The sequence below is a fragment of the Barbus barbus genome, assembly GCF_936440315.1.
Source record: "Barbus barbus genome assembly, chromosome: 3".
Taxonomy (NCBI): Eukaryota; Metazoa; Chordata; class Actinopteri; order Cypriniformes; family Cyprinidae; genus Barbus; species Barbus barbus.
The window spans coordinates 38,603,388-38,626,386 of NC_136731.1; the positions used below are offsets into that span (position 1 = coordinate 38,603,388).

General features: G+C 37.1%; 3 protein-coding genes across 4 annotated transcripts in view; all 3 read right to left on the bottom strand.

Moving 5' to 3' along the window:
• Positions 1 to 235: 235 nt before the first annotated feature.
• On the bottom strand, positions 236 to 2,073 carry LOC306847473 (telethonin-like). The gene is made up of 2 exons (XM_079381417.1): positions 1,742 to 2,073; positions 236 to 1,217 (listed from the first exon to the last, which is right to left on the bottom strand). The coding sequence occupies exons 1-2, from the start codon at positions 1,888 to 1,890 to the stop codon at positions 827 to 829; spliced, it is 540 nt and encodes a 179-aa protein (XP_079237543.1). The 5' UTR covers positions 1,891 to 2,073; the 3' UTR covers positions 236 to 826.
• A 1,535-nt stretch (positions 2,074 to 3,608) lies between these two features.
• On the bottom strand, positions 3,609 to 19,367 carry LOC306850237 (synaptogyrin-1-like). Of its 2 annotated transcripts, none has more exons than XM_079385750.1 (4): positions 18,968 to 19,367; positions 9,384 to 9,621; positions 8,792 to 8,937; positions 3,609 to 6,193 (listed from the first exon to the last, which is right to left on the bottom strand). In XM_079385750.1, the coding sequence occupies exons 1-4, from the start codon at positions 19,061 to 19,063 to the stop codon at positions 6,002 to 6,004; spliced, it is 672 nt and encodes a 223-aa protein (XP_079241876.1). In that variant the 5' UTR covers positions 19,064 to 19,367; the 3' UTR covers positions 3,609 to 6,001. The 2 variants fall into 2 exon arrangements, with proteins under 2 accessions (XP_079241876.1, XP_079241877.1); XM_079385751.1 differs by lacking the exon at positions 3,609 to 6,193 and adding an exon at positions 6,530 to 8,043.
• A 602-nt stretch (positions 19,368 to 19,969) lies between these two features.
• fam171a2a (family with sequence similarity 171 member A2a) overlaps positions 19,970 to 22,999 on the bottom strand; it is a 35,586-nt gene continuing 32,556 nt past the window's right edge. Inside the window, exon 8 of the mRNA XM_079385772.1 lies at positions 19,970 to 22,898. Coding sequence (XP_079241898.1) covers positions 21,365 to 22,898 — 1,534 coding nt within the window. The 3' untranslated portion in view covers positions 19,970 to 21,364. The remainder of the gene's footprint in view (positions 22,899 to 22,999) is intronic.

Sequence of the window (22,999 nt, forward strand, 5' to 3'; positions counted from 1 at the left end):
TGATGGATGGATCTGATCATGATAAACAGTATCCATCAAGATGTGCTACTAACACTATGGTTATAGTTGCCTATTTGTTTTAGCCACAGATGGCGACAGAGGTAGTGCACCTTTAAAGAAGAAAGAAGTGTCATGCTAATAAATTGATGACAGCTGTGGAAGGAACCGTATCTTTTCCTGATTAATATTGCCATTCTATTGCATTTCAGGAAATACAATAAAAATAGCACCTGTTGCTCCCAGAGTCTTTCTTTCTTTAATACTAATAACAGCAAAAACAAAACAAAACTGATTTTATACTAATAAACCTTTATTGAAGTGATGAAGGTAAATAGCAATGATTCCAACAAATACCAAATGTCAATAAATAGTGCAATTCTTATTTGTTGAATAATTAAGTTTTAACAAAAATAAAAGTTGATCTCTTTTACTAAACATTTGATTTTTTTTGCATAGCCAACCTTGATGTCATGTTAAAAATATCAACATGGTCAAAAATTGAACCTACTTTTATGCACATTCGAGTAATGTCAACCGACCAAAAAGTGTAAACATACAAATACAAAACAAACAAATTCTATTTACAACTCAAATCCACTATACATAGCATTATTCTTGTTGTCAAGATCATAATCAGGACGATCAGCTTTCTTATTCCCATCACGAACATCATTTCATCATTTGAAGTTTCACTCACTGCACATGCTGTTTGACTATCCCTAAAAACCTGTTTCTACTTGCTCACCCCCTCTGTTTCATCCTGCCCTTTGTCTCGTTATTTAATAAAGTCCATACAGTCTTTGACTCATATTTGTCTTTCTGCTTTTCAGCCCCTCTGGGCCTCCTGAGACATGGATCGGCCCAGGGTTCTGGGTGCTTTGGCAAACTCCATTCGCATGGGTTTGACGGTCGGCAGGTCTCTGGTGATCTGTTCCACTGGTCTCTTGTCTGGACAGGCTCCGTCGGGAACCCTGGCGGGAGGCAGATCTTGCAGGGTGTGTGGGGCTCCGCGGCCCAGGCGGATGCCCAGTTCAGCGGGCTTGAAGATGGGCAGGGGCAGGCTGTTCCTGTAGGGTAAGAGCTGGTGCTCCCTTACACCTGTGTCCACAGTGCCCACTCTGACAACACCCGATGGGCAAGCCTGATTCAGAGGACGCGCCTGCCAGTAACGGGACAGGGACTCCCGGCGAGAGTCATCTGACATAAGCATCGATTGGCTGGAGAGAGAGAAAAATTAAAAATTATGAATGAAAGTTTTGACATTTAATTGTGTGTTTAAACATTTTATGCAAGCTGCACTGCAAAACCTCAATATAATAATAATAATAATTATAATAAAGTATTTTTGTCAGTAAAAACATCTACAGATGCTTAAATCCAGATAAACCGAACTACACACATTAAGATCTATTTTTAGAGAATATTTTTTGATGAACATATGTATTTTCATATGTCACTGGCAATTAAAAAATATATATATTTATAACCATATTTTGTGAAGTTTATGTTTTAAACAAGAAACAATATTTGCCAGTGTAATTCAACATGTTATCTGAAAATAAATTGCAATTTTGCTGCTTAGGTAAATTGACTATTTAAAAAAAAAAAAAAAATCATTATTAAATCTGTTTTAAAAGATTTAGAATGCTCTAATAGAGATCCTCGACATTCAATACATTCTAAATAAATGAATAGTTTACATCTAGTTGTATATACTGTATGTGAATGTCTATGCACTCACCGATCCTCAGGTTGAGTCTTCATATTGATGCTGCGCCAGTTCGCGATGTAACTCTCTTTCTTAGTTGGATTTTCCTCCTTCACATTGCAGCAGAGCTCGGCTCCAACCACACATCCACCTTTCTTCTCCAGGACTGTGCACATCTGCATCTTCAACTTCTCTTTGTGAACGGCTTAAAAACTTAAATGACAGTTAAAGATATTTTACTGTTTTACAATACTTTTTTGAAGATTTGTAATTTTCTTTGCTTTTTTCTCGATTCTTTATTCTTGAGGGAGGACTCGTCTGTCTGTCTCCTGCTGTCTGGTCTTCTGTCTGCCGGAGCGTGTGTCAGACTTTTATAAAGCTCTGCTGCTATTTCTGACTGATGGAATCACTCCGTACACCTGACACCACTCACACACTCACATATCAAAACATTCACACACACACTGTAGCACTGCACTGAAACACACATAAGACCTAAGAAATCCCCAGCAACTCACATTACAAACATATCTATCTATCTATCTATCTATCTATCTATCTATCTATCTATCTATCTATCTATCTATCTATCTATCTATCTATCTATCTATCTATCTATCTATCTATCTATCTATCTATCTATCTATCTATCTATCTATCTATCTATCTATCTATCTGCCCACCCATCTGTTTATATGTAAGCTCTATATTCACATTTGTCTTAAAAATGTTTCTTTAGTTCTCATCTGAATGGATTCTGTTGCTGATGCACAAATGCTTGATCACATTGTATCAGCATGACATTTGTTCCTCAGTGGGCCTATTAACAGACATCAAAAGGCTTTTAATGGAAACTAAACAGTGTTCGGATCTGGAACCAGATAGGAGATTATAAACATGTGGCGGCAACTGTTCTGTACTAATCTTGTTTTGCAAATATAATCCCTTAAAACTTTTTTTTTCTCTTCTCAAACAACCACTATAAAGTACAGTAAATATGGAAAAGCATGGTCATAGCATGTGTTCAGTGACAGACCAAGTGAGCGCTGACGCTGTATTCACTCATCAGAGGAATATAGTGTTGTGTTGACAGAGATTGGGGACAGTCATATTCTCATGTTACACATACATTCTGTCCCCTGTCTGTCATTGACTGCTCTCTCAGTGACGCACTGGGCGATTACAGGAACTGATCTCACCCTTGTGCCGTCCCTCTCCTACAATGTGGCCACTCAGCACACTATGGTATGGAAATGTAGCACCATGTAGCGTTACACAAGCATGAGAACCAGGAAATGTCACATCAATCCAGTAATGAAGCTGGTCCTGTAGATTATGACCTGCACACTAAATTTGTTTCCTGTCATGCATGTTCATACATTATCCTCAAAAAGTATTTGGATGCATAAGAAATACTTAAATATAAATGAATGTCATTGCATTACATTACAAATGAGATAAGTCACATTTATTTTAAAGCACAATCCTTTTTATGCATATGGTTCAATAAATAAATAAGAAATTAGGAAGTTTTATATGGTAGTATACAGCAGTAATTAGAAGGTAGTATAGGCCTACAGTGTCCCTGAAAAGTAGTGTAAATACTTTTCAGAGATACTACATACGACCTTATAAAAATGTCCACAGAATCAATTTTTTTGGCGTATATTTTAAAAAAATATATATATATTTTTTTATATTTGTGTATATTTATAATTCTAATTTAATTTTTTCTTTGTATTTGTTTTTTTTTCATGAACATCCTAAAAATCACATACACTGGTGTGAAAAATTGTCTTATGATGCATACTATAATAGACAAATATATATATATAAAGAAGAAATTCAAAAGTATTTTTTACAAATCCAGTTATGAACAGAAACAAGAACAGGCAACTATGTCCATCAGTCAATTTCTTTTATTTTCAGCTATATCAGACAAGCAACATACAAGACAGGACAAAATACACTGAGCCATTTTAACCTAGTGATTCAGTTAATGGACAGTCACCACATCAAAAGAATTTACAATATTTTTTATCCCGGCTCCATAACTGCACATATACATGATATAAGAACACATCTGATACATCACCTATATAATATATTGATTGTATTGTAGCTTTCCTTTTTTAGGAGTTTCAACAAGAAAAAAAAAAGTTTCCTGATTCAGAAAACAATGTCACTTCCTAAGCAGAGAAAGGATAAATGTTATTCTACAACACCTTTAAAAGTAAAATACACAATATTATTATTTTTGACAGTTATTTTGGTAATAAATTTATAAACATATTTTGTGTAGTGTATATATTTATATTACATCTTTGTCATTAAATAAAAATATGCTGGTTTTATATATTCAGGTACATAATTATGAACAATTTTTATTTTATTTTTAACAATTTAAAATAAAAAATAATTGATCTGTAATGCACAATGCTGCTGCTCTAGTGCAAGAGATTTTACAGTAACTATGATCAAAAATAAAAAAATGTAAATGATAAAAAAGATCACCAGAGAACAATACTAGGGGTGCTACAAAGGAACTCATTAACATACATAATTATGAATAATATTTCCACAAGTGACAGACCATTATAATGACATTTGCTCTAAAGATTTGACACATTAGTATTGAAATTAAGTCTATTAGTCTGTTCTTCCTAGCATCATTTTGAGGTATTGGCTTGGTTTGTCTTCTGTAGTCATTAGCACTAATTTGTCATATTTAGACAATGTGCTAATTTTTCATGCTCAGGGGCTCTGTCTCGTTTTTGTTCACATGTGAAGCATTAAGCATTAGTAAGCAGTTGAGTGTTAGCCTGGCCATTTTCCCTCTCAAAAACGTATTTCAAAGTCTAGTGAATTTTAGTGTTGCACCACTTTGTTTACATTCGTGATTAAAAGATATTAATAACGTCAATGGTCATTATGTCTAGTCTAGATATAAATGTAAACGTTTACCATGTTGAAAATGACATGCACAGCTGCCCTAAATCATATGTGGACTCTTAAGTCACACTTTAAAAGGCATGAACTGACTCTGAGTTGATTTTAGTTTATGTAGCCGAATTTCACACAAGTGTTTATCTTATTAAAGTTGAGAATTTCCGCGGGCTAAATTCAGTCATTTCAAAAGGAATCCACGCGATCTTGAATTTGGAGTGAGGGTGAAATATCCCCCCATTCCCCTAGATTTCACATCAAGAAAATTTACTGTGCTTCGAATATTGCTAAACTAATAGACAATGGAGCTTTTTGCCCACGGAATTTAGTTTATTTGGCGACGCCATACAATTGGTCCATATAGTTTTAGAATTTATAAACCAACAAATTACTTGCTTTGCTTGAAAAGTGCGCTTGTGACGTCTTTCTTTAAAATAAATTGATATTTTGTGCAATGACAGACATAGGCTATATGCTATTTAAATGTTGCTTAAGAGTCCAAATACTGTTTGGGACCACTGTGCACATGAAATGTCGCATTTCTGTAAAGAAACATACCTTAAATAATGCAATCATAGCCGCACAACTTAAAAAAAAAAACCTTGCAGTTCAGCAGCTCTCAAAAATTCCCCTTAATTATAGGCCTACTTGATATTTGACATTATAGGATACACCATTCAGTTTCTCTCTTGGTACAACGCAGAGACTGATTCCAAACATGATACTGTTAAAAATGAGATCCTTGGACATTGACAAAATGGCAGCAGAGAGCTATCAATGCAGTATCTGTATAGTGACAGGTTAAGGGTTAACAATATATTCCATTGAAGCACCTACACTTTACCAACAAAAAGACACTGCGGTCTTTAGAAATCTTTAGTTTGGTCAGGTTTTCTCACATATTTTGTTAAGCTAGTTAGTTTCTATGACTGTTTTAGAGACAAAGCGCAATGAGTTTAGTTTAGATTTCTTTTCACAAATTTGGATAAAGTAAACTAGGATGGGCATCTCTGTAGACCAATCAGTCAGATCAACCCCAAAACCGAAGGCAAAAATTCCTGGTGGCACCAAAACAAATTCCTGGCCACAGTCTCTAAACTGCAAAATATCATATTATAGACTTAATGAAACGCTCATTAATCATGTATTGTCGCCAAAAGTTAATTCCACAAGGGGTTCTTTTATCACCAAACAAACCCCTGAATTCCTGTTAGCCTGCTTTGGTCCCCATATTCTACCCCAAAATAAGTTCCTGTTTGTCCTTTTCACCCCATATATTTAGTTTTCCCCATGTAACCCTGTCAGCCTAGCTTGTTAAGGCTGTTGTGTACATCCTTATCCTCGACCTTAGTAGTCTTGGTTCTGGTATCCACCAGAGCCGTCATAATTAGCCTCCATGTCAGCGTTGTATTCAGTGTACTCCGTGCCTGCTGCTGGCACTCCTGCGGGATCCTGGCTGGGATCAGTATAGTCCTGAGAGAAGAGAGACGAGCTCGCACCTAACTTGTACCTCTGGAATGCGAAAAAAGCTTGACCAGCCTTTAGGAAAATGAAGATGCCAGGAGGAGAGGTTTAGAGGGTGGGATCAGGGGGAATTTCAATAAGAATGATAGGATTATGGCAACAGGAGAGGAGGAATTTTCAGTTTTGATGGTGAATAGTGAGTGAAATGGTATTAGTTAGGGAAACAGGTAAGAATTAAATGAAAGGAATTAACAAGAATGACAGGATGGACCAGAGAGGGAGAGAAAAAAAGAGAAAAGCATAAAAGATTTAGATGGTTAATCAGCTTTAACTGAATCGTGAATACATTTAGCTATAACCTTTTAAACCAAACTCTTTAAACATACACTTAGAAAACATAAATCATAACTTGAGACAAACTTAAGACAATTTAATCAAACAACATCTGCCTGTATACATTATAAGATCAATCACGCGGGATAAATATACATGAAAGATTTTAAGCAACAACAGCAGCTCAACTGTGAACAAACTGTATTAAAATAAGGTCATGAAATGCCATGACAACAACAGAGGTGAATGAGCATGTACTGTCGTCAAACTATCAGGCCACAAATCCTGTAGACAATCTGCATAATGTTACAAAATAATTCTGTAAAGAGCTCAGCTGAACATTTGAATGTGCAACTGGTGCCCCCTAGTCAATTAAAAGTGTAACTGCAATAAAACAATTAATAAACAATTACCAAGAAAGCATTGATTTTCTAGCACACAAACTACAATTCAAAAATTTGGGGTTGGTGAGATTTGTTAATGTTTTTGAAGGAAGTCTCTTATGCTTACCAAGGCTGCATTTATTCAATCAAAAATATATTAAAACAGTAATATTGTGAAATTTTATTACAATTCAAGATAACTTTTCTAACTTACATTTATAATGTAATTTATTCTTGTGATTCTTCAGTGTCACACGATCCTTCGGAAATCATTATATGTTGATTTGGTGCACAAGAAACATTTCTTTTTATGATCAATGTTGTGCTACACTGGAAAAAATGGCTTATCTTTCTTAGTATTTTTGTCTTGTTTCTAGTCAAAATATCTAAAACATTCTTAAATCAAGATACTTTTACTAGATAAGCAAAATGACTTAAGATATTTAGTCTTGTTTCCAGAAAAAAAAAAAACTAAATTAAGTGCATTTTGCTTAAAACAAGTAAAATTATCTGCCAGTGGGGTAAGTAAAATACTCTTGTTTGAAGATCTAGTAAAAGTATCTTGATTTAAAAATGTTTTAGATATTTTGACTAGAAACAAGACAAAAGTGAGATAAGCCATTTTTTTTGCAGTGTACTTAATTTTGTGGAAACTGTGATACATTTTATTCAGGATTCTTTGTAGAAAGTTCAAATTAACAGCATTTTTTGTAATAAAAATATTGTTTAACATTATAAATGAATTCCATGTTTGGTTAATTCAATGCATCCATTTCTTTCAAAAAAATCTTATTGACCCCAAACTTTTGAAAAGTACTGTACCTTTAACCCAAGTCTTTGTATGATAAATGCTGGAATAGACCTAAAGGTGAGAATTAGACCATCTCACTGTAGATCCTGTTGTCATAATTTCGTAATTCCAGGCAGATATGCGTCACATGTTATTTAAAACTCTTCCCAGTTCATACAAGGAAGTTCAGGGCTTGATATGGCACTGTAACAAAAAACATCACATCTTCATTGGTATACATGACTGTTGGATTTTTTGAGTGGTGCTTCTGTAGTTGATGTCTATGGCATAGTAAACAAGTATGTGTGCGGTAAATATTAGACAAATGGAGGTGGCGTATGAGGGGTGAATAGTTTGTTGTATTCCTCTTCAAATGAGACTTTCTTCAGGCGCTCCAGGGCCAGGAATGTAAGAACACCCTAAAGAAAAACAGATCGGCCAGAGCCAACGATCAACAGAAAGAACGATGGGGAAAACATTTCAACAACACTGGGTTAATCTTAGCTATGCAGCTCGGTGGTTTCTGTAAGAGAAGTGCTTTAAGGAATTAGAGGTTAAAAAATAAATCTGCAAACAGCGAAGCAAAGATTACTGGGTTAAATAAGGGAATTCTCTGGGAAAGAAGCTAGAGAGCAAAGTACAGAAAGAAGATTAGTGAATGAAGCCATGTGGATCAGAAGCACTGGTCATAGTGGTTGACGTTCACAGGTCATTCATTGAGAAGAAAGCATCTAATAACATTTCAGAAGAAGAAAATTTGAAATATTACCTTGGCAACTAACTAAAACAAATAAGTTAAAGTACTAAAATTACTAAAACTAAAAGATAAACGTGATATGTTTATAAAACAAAACAAAAAATGTCTAAAAACATACAATTATTAGAACTTAAACTATAATTAAATGAAAACTGAAAATATAAAAAAGCTAATTCAAAATATTAATACAAATATTACTGGTTTATTACCAATGCAATCTGGTCTAATAAAAGGCCTTGGGAAGAGGAAGGGGCCCAGCCATCATATATAATACAATTCTGACCGAGAAGGAAATGTAGACATTAAATCTCACAAATAAAATATGATTCAGATCAATTAGATTTGGTAGGAAACATATACTTTGAATGAAAAATGACAGAAGAATAAGACATAATTAAGTCAGTACAGACCCAAGTAAATATGGAGAAGAAGGCGAAGGTGATGGCTGCTCTGGCTGCGTCTCCACCCTCTTTGAGGGGGTTATCTTGTGGTTTAGCCACCTGCCACTGATTGGCCAGGAAACAGAATCCCACAAACCACACGAAAGACCAGAAGGCTGGGAGACAAATGGGAAGGTGCAGAATTTCATATCAATGAAACAGCACAATAAATGCCTTTGACTGAAAACAAATAAACCAAACATAGAGTGATAGCATATTTTAATGGTGCTGCGATCAAAACAATCAATTTATATTTACAGGCATAGATGGTGCTATTGCACCACAAATACCGCATAGCACTGCAATAGGTCTAGCTGAAGTTACATTTTACAAATAGAGGGCAGTGCAGCTTAAGTTAATGCTGTAGTAGCGGAAGTTCAGATCTAGACTCTAGGGGTGCTTTTGAGCCAAGAACACCTTAAAAACTATTTTATATGGGAAACATTACATTCTCTATAGAGACCCTTTTAGTATGGTTTGTAAAAAGAATGTGGCTGGAGGCTTGTACTAAATGCATTGTATTAGTAGTATAAAATATTGACATGTAATATCAGCAGTTTACCTGAAACACCAATATCGGCTAACACAGCCTTCTTGCGGTCTTTAACGCTGCTTATCTGAGGAAAGTAGACGTCCAGTGCCATAAAAGCGGCACAGCAGAGGAAGGCCAGGGATCCCATACCCACGGCATAGTTACAGGCATTCTGGTTACGGTTAAAGATGCAATGCTCCTCCACCTCGTCCGGACGGTTCACATAGCCCTCGTTAGCAATGCATCCAAAGATCACAATGGAAAAGATCTGAGCAGGGGAATAAAAAGAAGAAGAACATGAAGGAAGAAGGTGAAATGTGTGAAGAATTTGTGTGAAGGTGATATGGACTTATCGCGCTTAATTTCATTTAGTCTTAGGTAGTCAAGTTTTTGGGGATTCTCCCTGTATATTTATTAGCACATGCATTTAGACACTTTTATCCAAAGCGACTGAGAAATGATAAACATATCAAGCAATTCATCATAAGAGCCAACAGTCTCCACAGTATACAATACCAAGTTTTAAGTGTAAGATAGATTAGTACGAGGTGGCGAAGAGGTGAAATGCAAGGTATCAGTGCTTTTGAGGAAGAACTAATCACTGGATTTGGAAAAGGTTCAGTTTAGTAGCATCAAATCTTTGAAAGACAGCCAGTGTTTTGTTTGAGGCATTTAGAAGCCAGTCAACTAGATATCTACAAAGAGAACTTTATTTTTTGGCTTTTTTTTCCAAGTTGATAAAAAACAACAACTTTTGAGCAAATTATTTTTTAAACACTGTTTAGCTTTAGCATTGCAATGCCTGGATTTTGTCTGCAAAAATTTGCTGAACAACAGTAAATGTGTCCGCATCTTTAGTCCAGGGTTAAAAACACAACATTCATTTAAGCATTGTGTCAAAAGCCCTCGACTAGAGGCAATTAAAGTTGATAAAATGTTATATATACCAATGTAGTGCTGATTTCAGCTTTCCTAGTAAACAAACCAGCATCTTCTGCCACCAAATTAAATTGTTTCTTTGCACCCAACCGCAAGTTCTTGCTAAAAATATTGTGTGCAGATGTAATCTATCACCACAGAAAGCATTAAACAATTGTACATCTGTTTTTAATCTCACTTTCTTGCTGCTTGTTACTGGGTTTGTTTTCTGCAGGGAAGCTAGGGTAGATTTGACACTTCCATAATAATAAGTGCCTTTTTGGATTCAGATGAGCTCATGTTGTCTTTTTGGCTCCAGAGGAATAGACAATCTTCAAGAGGATGGAGGCAATTTTTGGCAAAGACCCGGGTTTTAACAGCTGGCCTGTACATCTGTATAATATATCTGAATGTGTGAGAGTGAGAGAGAGACACTTCATTACTCCACTCATGCAATTAAGTTAAAATGCTCTTGGCTACCAGCAAACTGTCCCATAGTTGTTCCCTAATTGTCAGCTACAAGCCCATGATTTAATCCAGGGAATCAGCTTTATTTTAAAACTAATGTTAAGGGGTTTGGCAACATCAAATCAAATAAACACAGAATCTCTAAGATACAGGTTCAATGGCTCATTCAAACCTTTATCTTAATCTTATAAAGCGCATATAAACAAGATATCATCACGGCTGACTTACGGATAAATTAAGGTAAAAGCAAGCCCTATAGGACTTTAAGCTCTGTTTATCACATTTTAACATTTAAATCCATTCCATGGGATTTACTTCCAAATCCTCAGCACTTAACAGTGTTTCCTACATTGCATTTAGGGAGTGGAATTTAGAATTGAAAAACTGAATTGTGAACGTAGGCCTGTATTGACGGTCATACAATTAAAGAACTATGTACCTCAAACTAATGGCAAGAAATGTCTTTCTACTGAGTTGTTTTCGCTTGAACTCAAAAAGAACATTATGCAAACGATGGAGTCTGATTCACAAACTAATGACACATATGAGCCAGTGTCATTTTTAGTTCATCAAAATGTAGACCAATGTAGTCCAATTAATAAACAACTGACTCTTATGAACCGCTTCTTTACAGTGAATCAAAAACATATACAGTACGACGAGTGTAGACGATTCATGAACAATCGATTCTTATGAACCCGGGTCTTTTTTAGTGAATCAAAAACATACAGCGTGGCCAATGTAGTCTAATTCATGAAAGAACAATGAATCAACATCTGATTTTGTTTTGCCCACCTAAACATTTAAGTGAACGCAAATAAGACTGTAAATGCAAACATGATTGTAAGGTTTGAGATGATAAAGCAGTGTAATTTCTCACTGATTGTCCATAAAAAACGTGTTGCTAAAGGCAAGCAAGTTTTTCTTAATACATATTTCTCTTTTGAGTATGTGGTCAAGTGTTTTGCCTGCCTTTAATTAGCTGTCTGGATCACAAGGCCTCATGGCCAGTGAGTGCATGAAAGCAAGCATTGTAACAGGCAGCACGTGGGATCTGGATCTTGTGATCATCAGGAGCAGAGCTTTACATGCTCTGTTTCAACCTGATTGGAGTGTTTTAGGCACATGTGAAACGAGCGATATGAATGTGTAATGCTTTGTTTTAAACAGTGGAAATGTGTAAAACTAATTTCCTGGTAAAAAATGTACAAAACAGTTCCTTGTCCCAGTTGTCTCCTTTATATTTTCCTTGTCCTAGCTGTCTCCTGGTTTATATATGACAATGAGGTTTTCTCTAGTCTCTTTAAATTAAAGCATAAACGGACAAACCCATTCTTGCACATTTTCTATATTTAACATATACATTGAAGGCCAAAATGATCAGAACACTAGTATTTTCACCAGCTAAAAATGGTTATTTCTATCTTTTGCTGTAGTGTATAAATGTCAGTTTACATGTCTAAACATTCAATTTGCCATTAATTGTAATAATCCAGTGAAATTTTTGTCTGACAACAGCCAGTGCTCCACACAGAGATCTGATCTGATCATCATCCAGTCTGTCTGGAATGACATGAAGAAACAACAAACTGAGACAGACTAAATCCAGAAGAACTGGCAACGCCTCCAAAATGCTTCAAGAAACCTGCCTGCAAAGCTCCCTGAAAAACTATGCACAAATGCACCTAGGGCAAAAGCTGTTTTAAGGCGAAAATTCGGTGCGAATGTTGTTTTGAATCAAAACAATAGATCCCCATGGGGCTATTCAAACAGTGATTTTTTCCCTGTTGCTCCGCGATGAAACGGGCCACCCAATCAGATTTGAGCTTAGATCACATGCGTGGAGTAGCTGCTGTTGCACAAAAAGGCAAAAACACGAAGGATGCTCACACCATATGTTGATTTAATGTAGTTAACATAAGTTAATTTATAAAGGAAATCTATTCATGACATTGTTTTTGACAGCATCCTCATTTTACAGCATTTTTACACAAGTGCCTAAAACTTTTAACAGTACTGTAGCTTTAGAGGTAGGTTTCTTGAAGCATCTTGGAGGCGTTGCCAGTTTTTCTGGATTTAGTCTGTCTCAGTTTGTTGTTTCTTCATGTCATTCCAGACAGACTGGATGATGATCAGATCAGATCTCGGTGTGGAGCACTGGCTGTTGTCAGACAACAATCTCACCGGATTATTGCAATTAATGGCAAAATGAATGTTTGGAAATGTAAACTGATATTTCCTAATGATACACTACAGCAAAAGATACTGACTTAAAACCATTTTTTTTAGCTGGTGAAAATACTAGTGTTCTAATAATTTTGGCCACCACTGTACATTAACTCAAACACCCATTTACATTTCTTCTATTTTCACCAGCTTGTCATATTGGATGTTAATATTACAATGACATTTACTCTCCATTTTGATATTGTACTGTACTGTACTGCATTTACTTCCCATAGATTAATTAACAGTTTCCCATAGTGGATTAATAAAGTACTACCCTATCCTAAATATTACATATATGTCACATTTTGTAGAGTTTAGCCATCCCACAAGGTCAGTGTGTCATATTTTATTGGCTTTCATTGGTCTTCATTGTAATTTACGGTTCTTTAATCATCCAGACACATCAGCTGGGGCTGGTTTGTGCTTGTACCATTTTAGAGCCAGCAACTATGGCTCACCCACCAATAAATCAATCAACACCTTGAAAGGAAGAGAAATATAGTGGAATAGAGCTGTCCAGCTATTCAACAGGGATCTTTACACAAAGCACAGTGGCCGCTTGTGTAAAGTTAAATAGTGGGCAGGACAATGATGGGTTAAAGTAAACCTAGAGCATAGGCGGAGGGTGAACCAACTCCAGGGTAAGGCTGAAATCTGCCTAATGTTAGTGTAAACCTGTTAACACGCACATCATAACCCCGTCTTTTAGGCAAGCACATATGGTACCCAATGAATAAAAATAAACAAGGTAATTGTGACTTTTTATCTCACAATCGTTACTCTCTCGCAATTGTGAGTTTATATTTCGTAGCTAATTCTGTCCAATTATCTTTTTTTTTTTAATTCAATGGCAGAAAAAAGGCTTCCATATAAGTACCATATGGGTGTCATGTCACAAAATATTTTTAATTGGCTACAACTGAATTTATAAGCTATAACGTGATCATAATTTAATAAAAACATTGTAAGCTACTAATTAACGCTTTCATTTCCAGGGTTATTCAAACAGCACATAAATTATATCCAAAAAGAAGATTTATATTATAAAAGAACATGATGATTGACTTTTTGAGTTTAAGCACGCTCAACAACTCCCCCGTTATAATCAATAAAGCTACCTACAATGTCAAATGAATCTCTTACTTACATCGCACGTACATTTCCACTTTGTTGGTTTACTATGAGAGAATTCAGTCAGCTTGCGCTCAACACAACTCTGCATTTCAGCGATGACTCATCTGAACACCTCTGATTGGTTATTGCATTGATAAGCTCAACAGATTCGTGTGTGATTGGATATATTACGGGACGCTATAAAAATTCATATTTGATGCAACAGTAGCAGATCTAAATTTAATGCCGCAATTGACACTTTTCATTTCGTTTTGACTTTATTCGGGGCATTTTTGCCCCAATCCCCTGTTAATTTCAGACCCGTGGCTAGGGGAAGGCTAAACCTTGCCCAGCCTCACACACCCTCCGCCTATGGACCTAGAGTAAAATGAATCTACAGCTCATCAGTTGATGCTTTAACATTAATTACTGTAAAACAATCTAGAAAACTGGGAATTCTGTTATGAACAAATCAACATTTTGAATGAATCAATTGTCAAATATGAATGAATCATTGATGAATTCAGGCAGATCTACAGACAATTTTGGTATGTGTTTGGCCTTAATGGTCAAAACATATGGACCATTTTTATGATTCTTTTATGGTGCACTTGCATTCATTTTGCATCCATTTATTGTAATTGCATGGAAAAGAGCAACCATTCTACATCACTAATGGTCTGGATGGTGTAAGTTATTGTTAAAAGGATGTCTTCCCGACCACTAAAAAGACATAGTGCCCCTCATCATATTTCTCAGTCTGTTACATGCCTGCCGAGCTTTGCCCCTCTCTTTCTCCCCTCCCCCTCCAATCCCTCGCTTTTAATCTCCCTGACCTTGTGTTCACTATGTGGGGAAAGAGAGATCACGAGAGAGGGAGATAGATTGAGTCATAAGACTACAGATGAAGACCACCTATACATCCCCACAGAGTCAACCTGACCACTGCTTCACAGCATTCAGAAATCATGCGTCCATGACGGGAGAAACAAGATTAGGATATTCACAAACATCAGTCATATGTAGAGCAATAGGTCTGCTTTGCTATAAACAGGAAAATTAAATTAAACTGAACTGTAACTGCTCTGCTACATTGGTAAATAGCATACTTCATGTCAAAGATATTTTAATAGCACCTCTGATAAAAACTACAACATATACATTCTCATATGTGACCCTGGACCACAAAACTAGTCATAAGTAGCAATAATACACTGCATGGATCAAAATGATCGATTTTTCTTTTATGCCAAAAATCATTAGGATATTAAGTAAAGATCATGTTCCATGAAGACATTTTGTAAAGGTCCTACTGTAAATATATCAAAACTTACATTTGATTAGTAATATGCATTGCTTTGGACAACTTTAAAGGCGGTTTTCTCAACATTTAGATTTTTTTTGCATCCTCAGATTCCAGATATTCAAATAGTTGTATCTCAGTCAAATATTGTCCTATCATAACAAACCATGCATCAATGGAAAGCTTATTTATTCAGGGTTTTTTGTGGTCCTGGGTCACATATATATTATGAGATGTCCATTTTAATGAACTGATTCAAGACTCAGTGATTCTCTGTATTACCACTCTAAATGTATTCTTTTATAAAATGCATTCTTTTTTTTACATTAGAATATTTATATCTATTTTACCAATTAGGCTTCTTAATAAGAGTGCAATCTATAAATGCAGATTAGATACGAGACACAATGCAGGAGTTTACAGTGATCCATTGCCAGAATATCACAACCAGATCAAGGGAAAATCCTGCCAGGAAGTAAATGAAATCACAAACTATAATAATATTGTTAGAGGGATAAAGAGGCTCTGCAAACTATATTTTACCTCTTGACGTAATGACTGTACAGGAAAAAAGATGGACATATGGAGAGAGAGTATGTTGCCCTGCAGCAGTATTCAGCCGTGCCATTAGTCCCAGAACGGACTACAGTAAAATGACCCTGCTATATTTAAAGCATCACATGCTCGTTGTAAAGGACAGAACAGCCAGGGTTTTCACCATAATTCATATTCTTACAAAAAAAGAGTAATTGCAACAGACAAGCTGGAAAATGATGTGGCAATTCTGTGTTTCAGAGAAACAGACTGCAGTTAGATGAATACAGTGTGGCAGCTTGGGAAAATAAATTAATGACCTGCTGATTCTTGCCTAGAGGTTTTTCTTTAACACCCATGTTATCAAACTTTGTCTGAGAAATGTGTCAGTGGGGGTTCCTGTGGGAAAGAGACTGCTTACGTAAGTCAAAGATCCAAAAGATCATCAATTTTAAAGCGAGACCCTATTTACAAACAAGAAATGAGGAAAGACTCCGAGTCTGAATCAGACACACTTCATCATGGTATATGCCAGAATTGAAACATGACTAAGGAGATTGCTAATGTTGCAGTTCATGGAAAGAGCCAGAGAGAGGATACATGAAAGGTTCAAATCCAGAAATATTCTATAGGCAATCCCATTAATGCCTTTTAATGTTTATCCATTTTCATTTTCCTCATAGTGAGCCTGTTGGTATCCAGCCTGAGGTCTCAGACAGTTGTCATGCCAACGCAGAAGCAGAACTCACTCAGCCAATCCGAGTATGAATCAGACGAACACACCTCAGCTGCATCCGAAAACTGAAAATTGCTGCCTTCGGAGGCACCATTCCAAGATAGGAAGGCATCAAGGCACGTCCGAATCCAAAGTTAACTTCACTTCCTGTCTCATGAGATACCTTCATCTGATCGATTTTTGAAGGCAGCATAGATGTATCCTTCGCTGCCTTTGATATCCCACAATCCTGTGCGTTCCATTCCGTGACGGTTGAGCTAAAAAATAAAGATGGCGTCTGAAAGTTGCGTTTTAGTTTGTGTGTAAATGTATATTTCTGATTAAATATTTGTTTAGTTATCACCAAAACTCGTTCTATTTTGTTGTAGATCATTACGCTGCCTCAGAAGCCTGTCTGAAATCAGTTTCGTGAGGTGCCTTCATGCAAAAACGCTGCCTGCAAAGTCTCAGCGAAGCAGCAGCCTAAGATTATTATCACGATTAATCATTTGACAGCACTAATTTAAACATTATGATTTAAAGTTTTTTGTTAATAACGTGATTTTGTCGGAACAGAGAAGGCAGTGCAGCAGCTGTAGTTGATAGAGAACACACAGGGCAGGCTTGCAACGGGAGAAGCATTAAGAATGAAGCTTACATGACAAAAACACCAAGAATCAATTTTTAATTGAATCGTCACCTAAAGAATCATTTCAAATTAAACCATGGGATTCCAAAAGATTTCCAACAGTACAATAATTGCATGCAGTTTTCCCGAACACTCTCTCTGTCCTCCAATGGATGGACAAAGAAGAAATCCTGCCTCAAAGTGGTGGAACTCAGGACACTCAAAAAAAAAAAGAAAATTGGAAAAATTTGACTAAAGTAGCTCTGCTTTAATACTAACAATATCCAGGATATATAAAAGACTCCACATGGTCACAATGATCAATAATATATCTCATTGGTTTATCCAAAAGCCTAAACTTTCCCAATATAGGCTATCCAATACAGCCAAAACCAATGAATTCATGACATTTACAGTTGTTCATGATTACTGCAAAAGTGTTTTTAACTAATTTAATTTTCTAAATTTCATTAATTTAATATATTACATAAAAACTTCAACTTTAGGAAAATGAAAAATGCTGCCTTGGCAGCTAACTGAAAAATGTTTAATTATTAAAATAACTAAAACTCAAATAAAGGACATGACAAAATGATCAATACCATAATGATAAATACTATAATAGTATACAAATGTAATCATTCTAAGCTTTCATAATCAGAGAATTGTTTTATAATATTTCCACGACTTTTGCTAATTTCTGTTGGCAATGCATGCCATTTTTATAATCGAGCAATGAACCCTGAGTCAGTGCTCATTTATGATATTACAAGATTCTTGTGTGTCGATACTGATTTGTAAATCATTTCAATTCTTGAATGATCACCTATTGCATAGTTGTGGCTTAATCACCATCCAGACACCTGCCCATCCCTCCCCCCACATCAGCCACCCTCCTCTAATCTCCCACCACCCCCTTACCACCATGTGTCTCTCCACAAAACGTTTTTATCAGCAAATAGTGCACGCATGCTCATTCATGCAAGGGCCAAATGTTTAAACAAATCAGGAGCCACTTGATTGAATTGAGATTGAGGAAATGACCAAAGAAGCAAAGTGTTAAACATGGTTTAGGTAGTTAAACCTCACTCGTAAAGGTAACAGGGCAGTAGACTCTGCCAGGTTCCTTTATGAATATTGAGCTTATTAAGCTACTGTCAGCCTGGACCTCTGCATGCTTTATTCTTTATGTAAGATCCATTAATGGTGTGTGAGTTCTTTTTTTTTATTTTTATAAATAAATAGCTACATTAAATTGGAATTACTATCAGAACATGTATAGCTATTTAGGTAGCCTAACATAAAATGAGTGGTTTGTTATAATTAGTTAGACAGTGTTGCCCTGGACAAGAGTCATTATACAGCAATATTTGTTTGCTGAATATCATGACTGACAAATCAAGTATACCAGAAAATTCTAAAAATATTTTAAGAAAATCAGTCTATATCAGTTCTAGTCTCATATTTACAATACAAATGTGATACACACGCTTCAGTACTTAAAGGTAGGATTTTATCTCAATATTTTCATGTACATGTCTGTTTAACTAGAAAATAAATAAACCCCCGAAACAATATATTGCGCGTGCACAGATTAGCGGGAAAGATTGTGCATTTAGGCGGCAAAGCGTTCCTCGCCGTTAACGCGTAATCACATGACGCTCGGGCTCGCGCTTAAATTATGCAATTAGTAGAATGCCTCTCACCCATGACACTATTCGAAGAATAATCTGCGGCTGCCGAAAGAACGTGATTGGGTCGAAGGCGCCGCCAGCTTTGCCAGCCCCGTATGCCTGCTCCATCCTCAGAGGTTCGTGATCTCTCCGTGTCTTAAGTTTTTTTTTAAAATAGAAAGATAATTGACCTTGGTGTCGAATCAATTTATCCACGTGCTACACCTTGACTCTTCGCGCTTCGCCCTCGTCTGTCGCCTGGTCTTGATCTTGGATGTTCGTTTGAGGAGGTTTTCTTGTAAAACGATGTCCCTTCCACTCCGTACCTCTCTCATTTCAAGGGTGGAGAGAGGAGACTGAGTAAACACGCAACCGGGGGAACACGGGAGCGCGCATTATGCTGTCAAGCTTGATACGCGCTCCCGAGGATTCTAAGGCGCGCCGCCGACCACGTGCCCACCAGACCCTGAGTAGTTACTGTGTTTATGTGGCAGAAATGAACTTGAACTAGGCGTTGATTACTTTAGTAAACGTCAACAGTGTAAAAAGCTATGTTCCTAAAATTATGGGAACCCACTGAAGGCCATTACATTGAATTTTAAAATGACAAATCCTTGTAACCTTGTGCCACCTGGTGACTGCCCATAGCCCACACCCAGAGCACAAATGCTTAGTCACGTGTAGACACAATATTAAAAAAAAATATTTATTTAGTTTATGGTAAGTAAAACCAAAAATAAGGATAGGGATGCACCACAAACTGTTCCAAATATACTTGCCCCAAGACTGTAAAAAAATTTCAACTTTACAGGAGGTGATGGACATATCTAAATAATAATTTTTAAAAATTTATATTAAACCATTATAATATAACATAATGCATAATTTTTTTAGCATAACTTCTGTAATGACATAGGAACGTCACTAAAGAAAAACTATATATGCACACTTTCCAGGAAGTTGAGGACACTTGTGAAAATTCAGCAGTTCATATGAAGAGGACTAGTGAGGGACTACATGGTAGGTTCTCTGAGTTTTAGAAATACTGTATTGAATAGAAACTTTCCAATGCTTCACATGTTATGAGAGTAAAGCTTAAAGTCAGTATTACAATAAAATGTTAACTATTGAAAATGGCAGGTACAGTTTGATATGAACATTTTGGCTGGTAACCAGAGGACGAAGGTGATTAGTAATCAAGACAGAAATAAAATGCACAAGACTGAAGTGTGAGTGTAAATTTACTAAGGTGTTATTTACAAATAAGTGGTTCACAGAGTTTAGTAAGAGTGCTTAAGCAATACTTGTTTTAAAAAAAAATACTTTTTGTGTAAATTCATCCATGCACGTCCATTTCAAGCACAATCTTCTGTCACACACAAAGAGTCTATAAAAGAAAGAAGGTTCAAAATTGTACTTCCACAGTTAACAGAGTTGCGGTGGTTCTGATTTACGGCGAAAGTTCCAATGCACTGCAGCAAAGATTAGTGCGAAAACATTTTCACAGGTGTCCAAGGTAAGTCCCTCAAAACACAATTCCTACTGCTGCACTGACCCAACAGGAAAGGCTTATTCAGAGTACAAAAGGAGTTCTGTACAGTATATAAGCAGAACCTTTTATTCATATATCTAAGAGAAGCTTTCCTAACCCAAACACCTTAAAACATATTTCTTAAAAAAAAAAAAAAAAAAAAAAATCGCAACACTGGTTTTAGATAAGTACAAAAGGGGAACTTTTACCAACAGTACAAAATACAGTGTCATTATGTGTGAACCACTAGGATTTGATAAGTCACATTGGAGTAAACGCACAAATTTATTCAGCAAACATTTCACTTCTGTTTGTGAAATGTACTTTTTCCCCACATCTTAATGATTCAGCTCTACATAGTAATATAAACAAATGAAACATCTGAGTAGACCACTACAATAAAAGTAATTCTAGTCTGATAAAATATTTCAAGCCCTCTTTTTCACCTATATCACATTAATATTCATTTTCATTTATATTTCTTTTGAAAAGGAAAAGCTCTTTAAGGCTTATGGATTGCTTCCCAAAGTCTAAAGTTTAAAATGGCTCATGGTCATTCTTACAAAAAACAGATATCACTTAAGGAAAGCGAAACAACAGCTTGGAAAGAGTGCAGATTCAAAGTTATGGCCTTATGAACTGCTGCCAGAACTACATCAGATGTTTAAACCATCTGAAGGACATCTAAATGGGTGTGAGGACTTAAGTTGCTTCTTTACAAGCAGCATTCAGTGCCAATTCTTGGTACCTAGTCTTGATGAACAGATCACTCAGGTAAGTGCCATGTCTCTTATTGTGCTTTTCATCTGACTCTTTTTCCAATGCTGCATCTTCATCGCTAGTAAGCATCTAAGGTATAGTCAAAATGTTGCCATAACCAGTCCTGGACAGTATGCGAGTTACTTGACGTTGAACACCATGAGGGGCCTCTCTTCACGCTTTTGCCAGGGGCTCTTCTTATTCTCTCCGTCATCATCTTTGTCGTCTGCTTCATTGTCATCATCAGGACTGGTGACAGAGTCTCTGTGGACCTCGCTGGCACTACTGCGGGTGCTGTTGTCCCGACTGCGTCCTTTACGAGGGAACGTCCCTCCTCTGGATTCGGAGGTCTCGTCGAGCAATAGCGCTGTGGAGTTCTCCTCAGGTAAGTACATGGCTGAATGGCTCTCGCTGCTCGACTCTGGCGTTTCGATAATGGGAAGGTTGGAATAAATCTTTCCGTGAGTTTTTTTTTCACCTCCCTCCTTCGCTTTGCCCTCCTCTTTCAATTTCCGGTGAGTAGCTCTCCCTGAACTCATGGGGAGTGCTTCAGAACGGTGGTCCTGGGCTAGACTACTGGGGCCCACGGGTGCACGCAAGGCTTCATTGCTTAGCTCAATGTAGGAGTGTCTAACAAGAGAGTTTGAACGGCCGTCAAGGGAAACGAACCAGGCACGAGGGTGTGGCTTTACTCCAAGCTCCAGCAGCTTCTTCTCCGTCATTGCTTGCAGCTCTCCATTCATTTGTGCAATGGTCGAGTCATTGAAAAGGACAGGAATACGGACTGGGGCAGTGGATTGTTCCGATCCCCAGTTTTCCTCTGAAGGTCCCTCTGCTTGCTGGCTAGACTCTTCCTCTTCCTTTTCTTGTCTGGCCTGCTGTTGTTGTTGCTTTTGGTTTTGACTCTGTTGCCGTGGCAGCGTCATGCTAACCTGGATGCCCTCCATATCATGCTGCAGCTGTTGCTGCCGTTCCATTGCTTGCTCCACAGCTGATAGGTCAGAGGACAGATGCATATAATGTGCAGGAATGACCAGCGTTGGCACCATGCTGTGGTACATGCTCTCCTTCATCTGCTCCATGGAGTGACAAAAAATCAGCTGGCCAGGTTGGGTGTTAACGGAACTTGGTCGTTTGAGATGATCCCCTGCCGATGCATAATATTCCGGGGGCATGCTGTCCCGACTGTGATCCTGATAGTGGCCAGTAAATGGTGGCAAAAGTGGAGGTGGAGATGGTGGGTCTGATGAATAGCCCTGGTTGTCTTTAGCATTGTGGTGATGGTATCTGCGCTCATCAGAGTCCTCCGCAGAGCTGTAACCTTTGCTATAGTCATCCTGCAGGAGCGGGTCTCGAGTTCCTGTGTTTGAAGAGCGAGTGGTCTTCAATGGGAAGCTCTCTCCTCGCTTTGTGTCAGCGTTCATCCTGGAGTTGCGCTGTCTCTGGGTGGGGCCATGTCTGAAGAAGTCCTCTCGAGAGCTGTGGAGATCACGGTTGGAGGAAAGGTCAGATTTGATGACGTCATGGTCGGCGGCCGAGGACGCTGTCTCCATGTGTCCACCGCTGATGAGATTTAGGTGGGAAGTGGATGTCCCCTGGTCTCTCTTTGAGCTTTCCAGAGTGGATGAGAGGTACATTTTACGGCGATGCTGCCTAGGTTTTAGACACCGCCTCCTGAAATATAATAATATCTGTTAGATATTTATACCAAATATACATATAAAGAAAAAAATTATTACTTTTGTTAACAAAGCTACCTACTACAGTTTCACCAA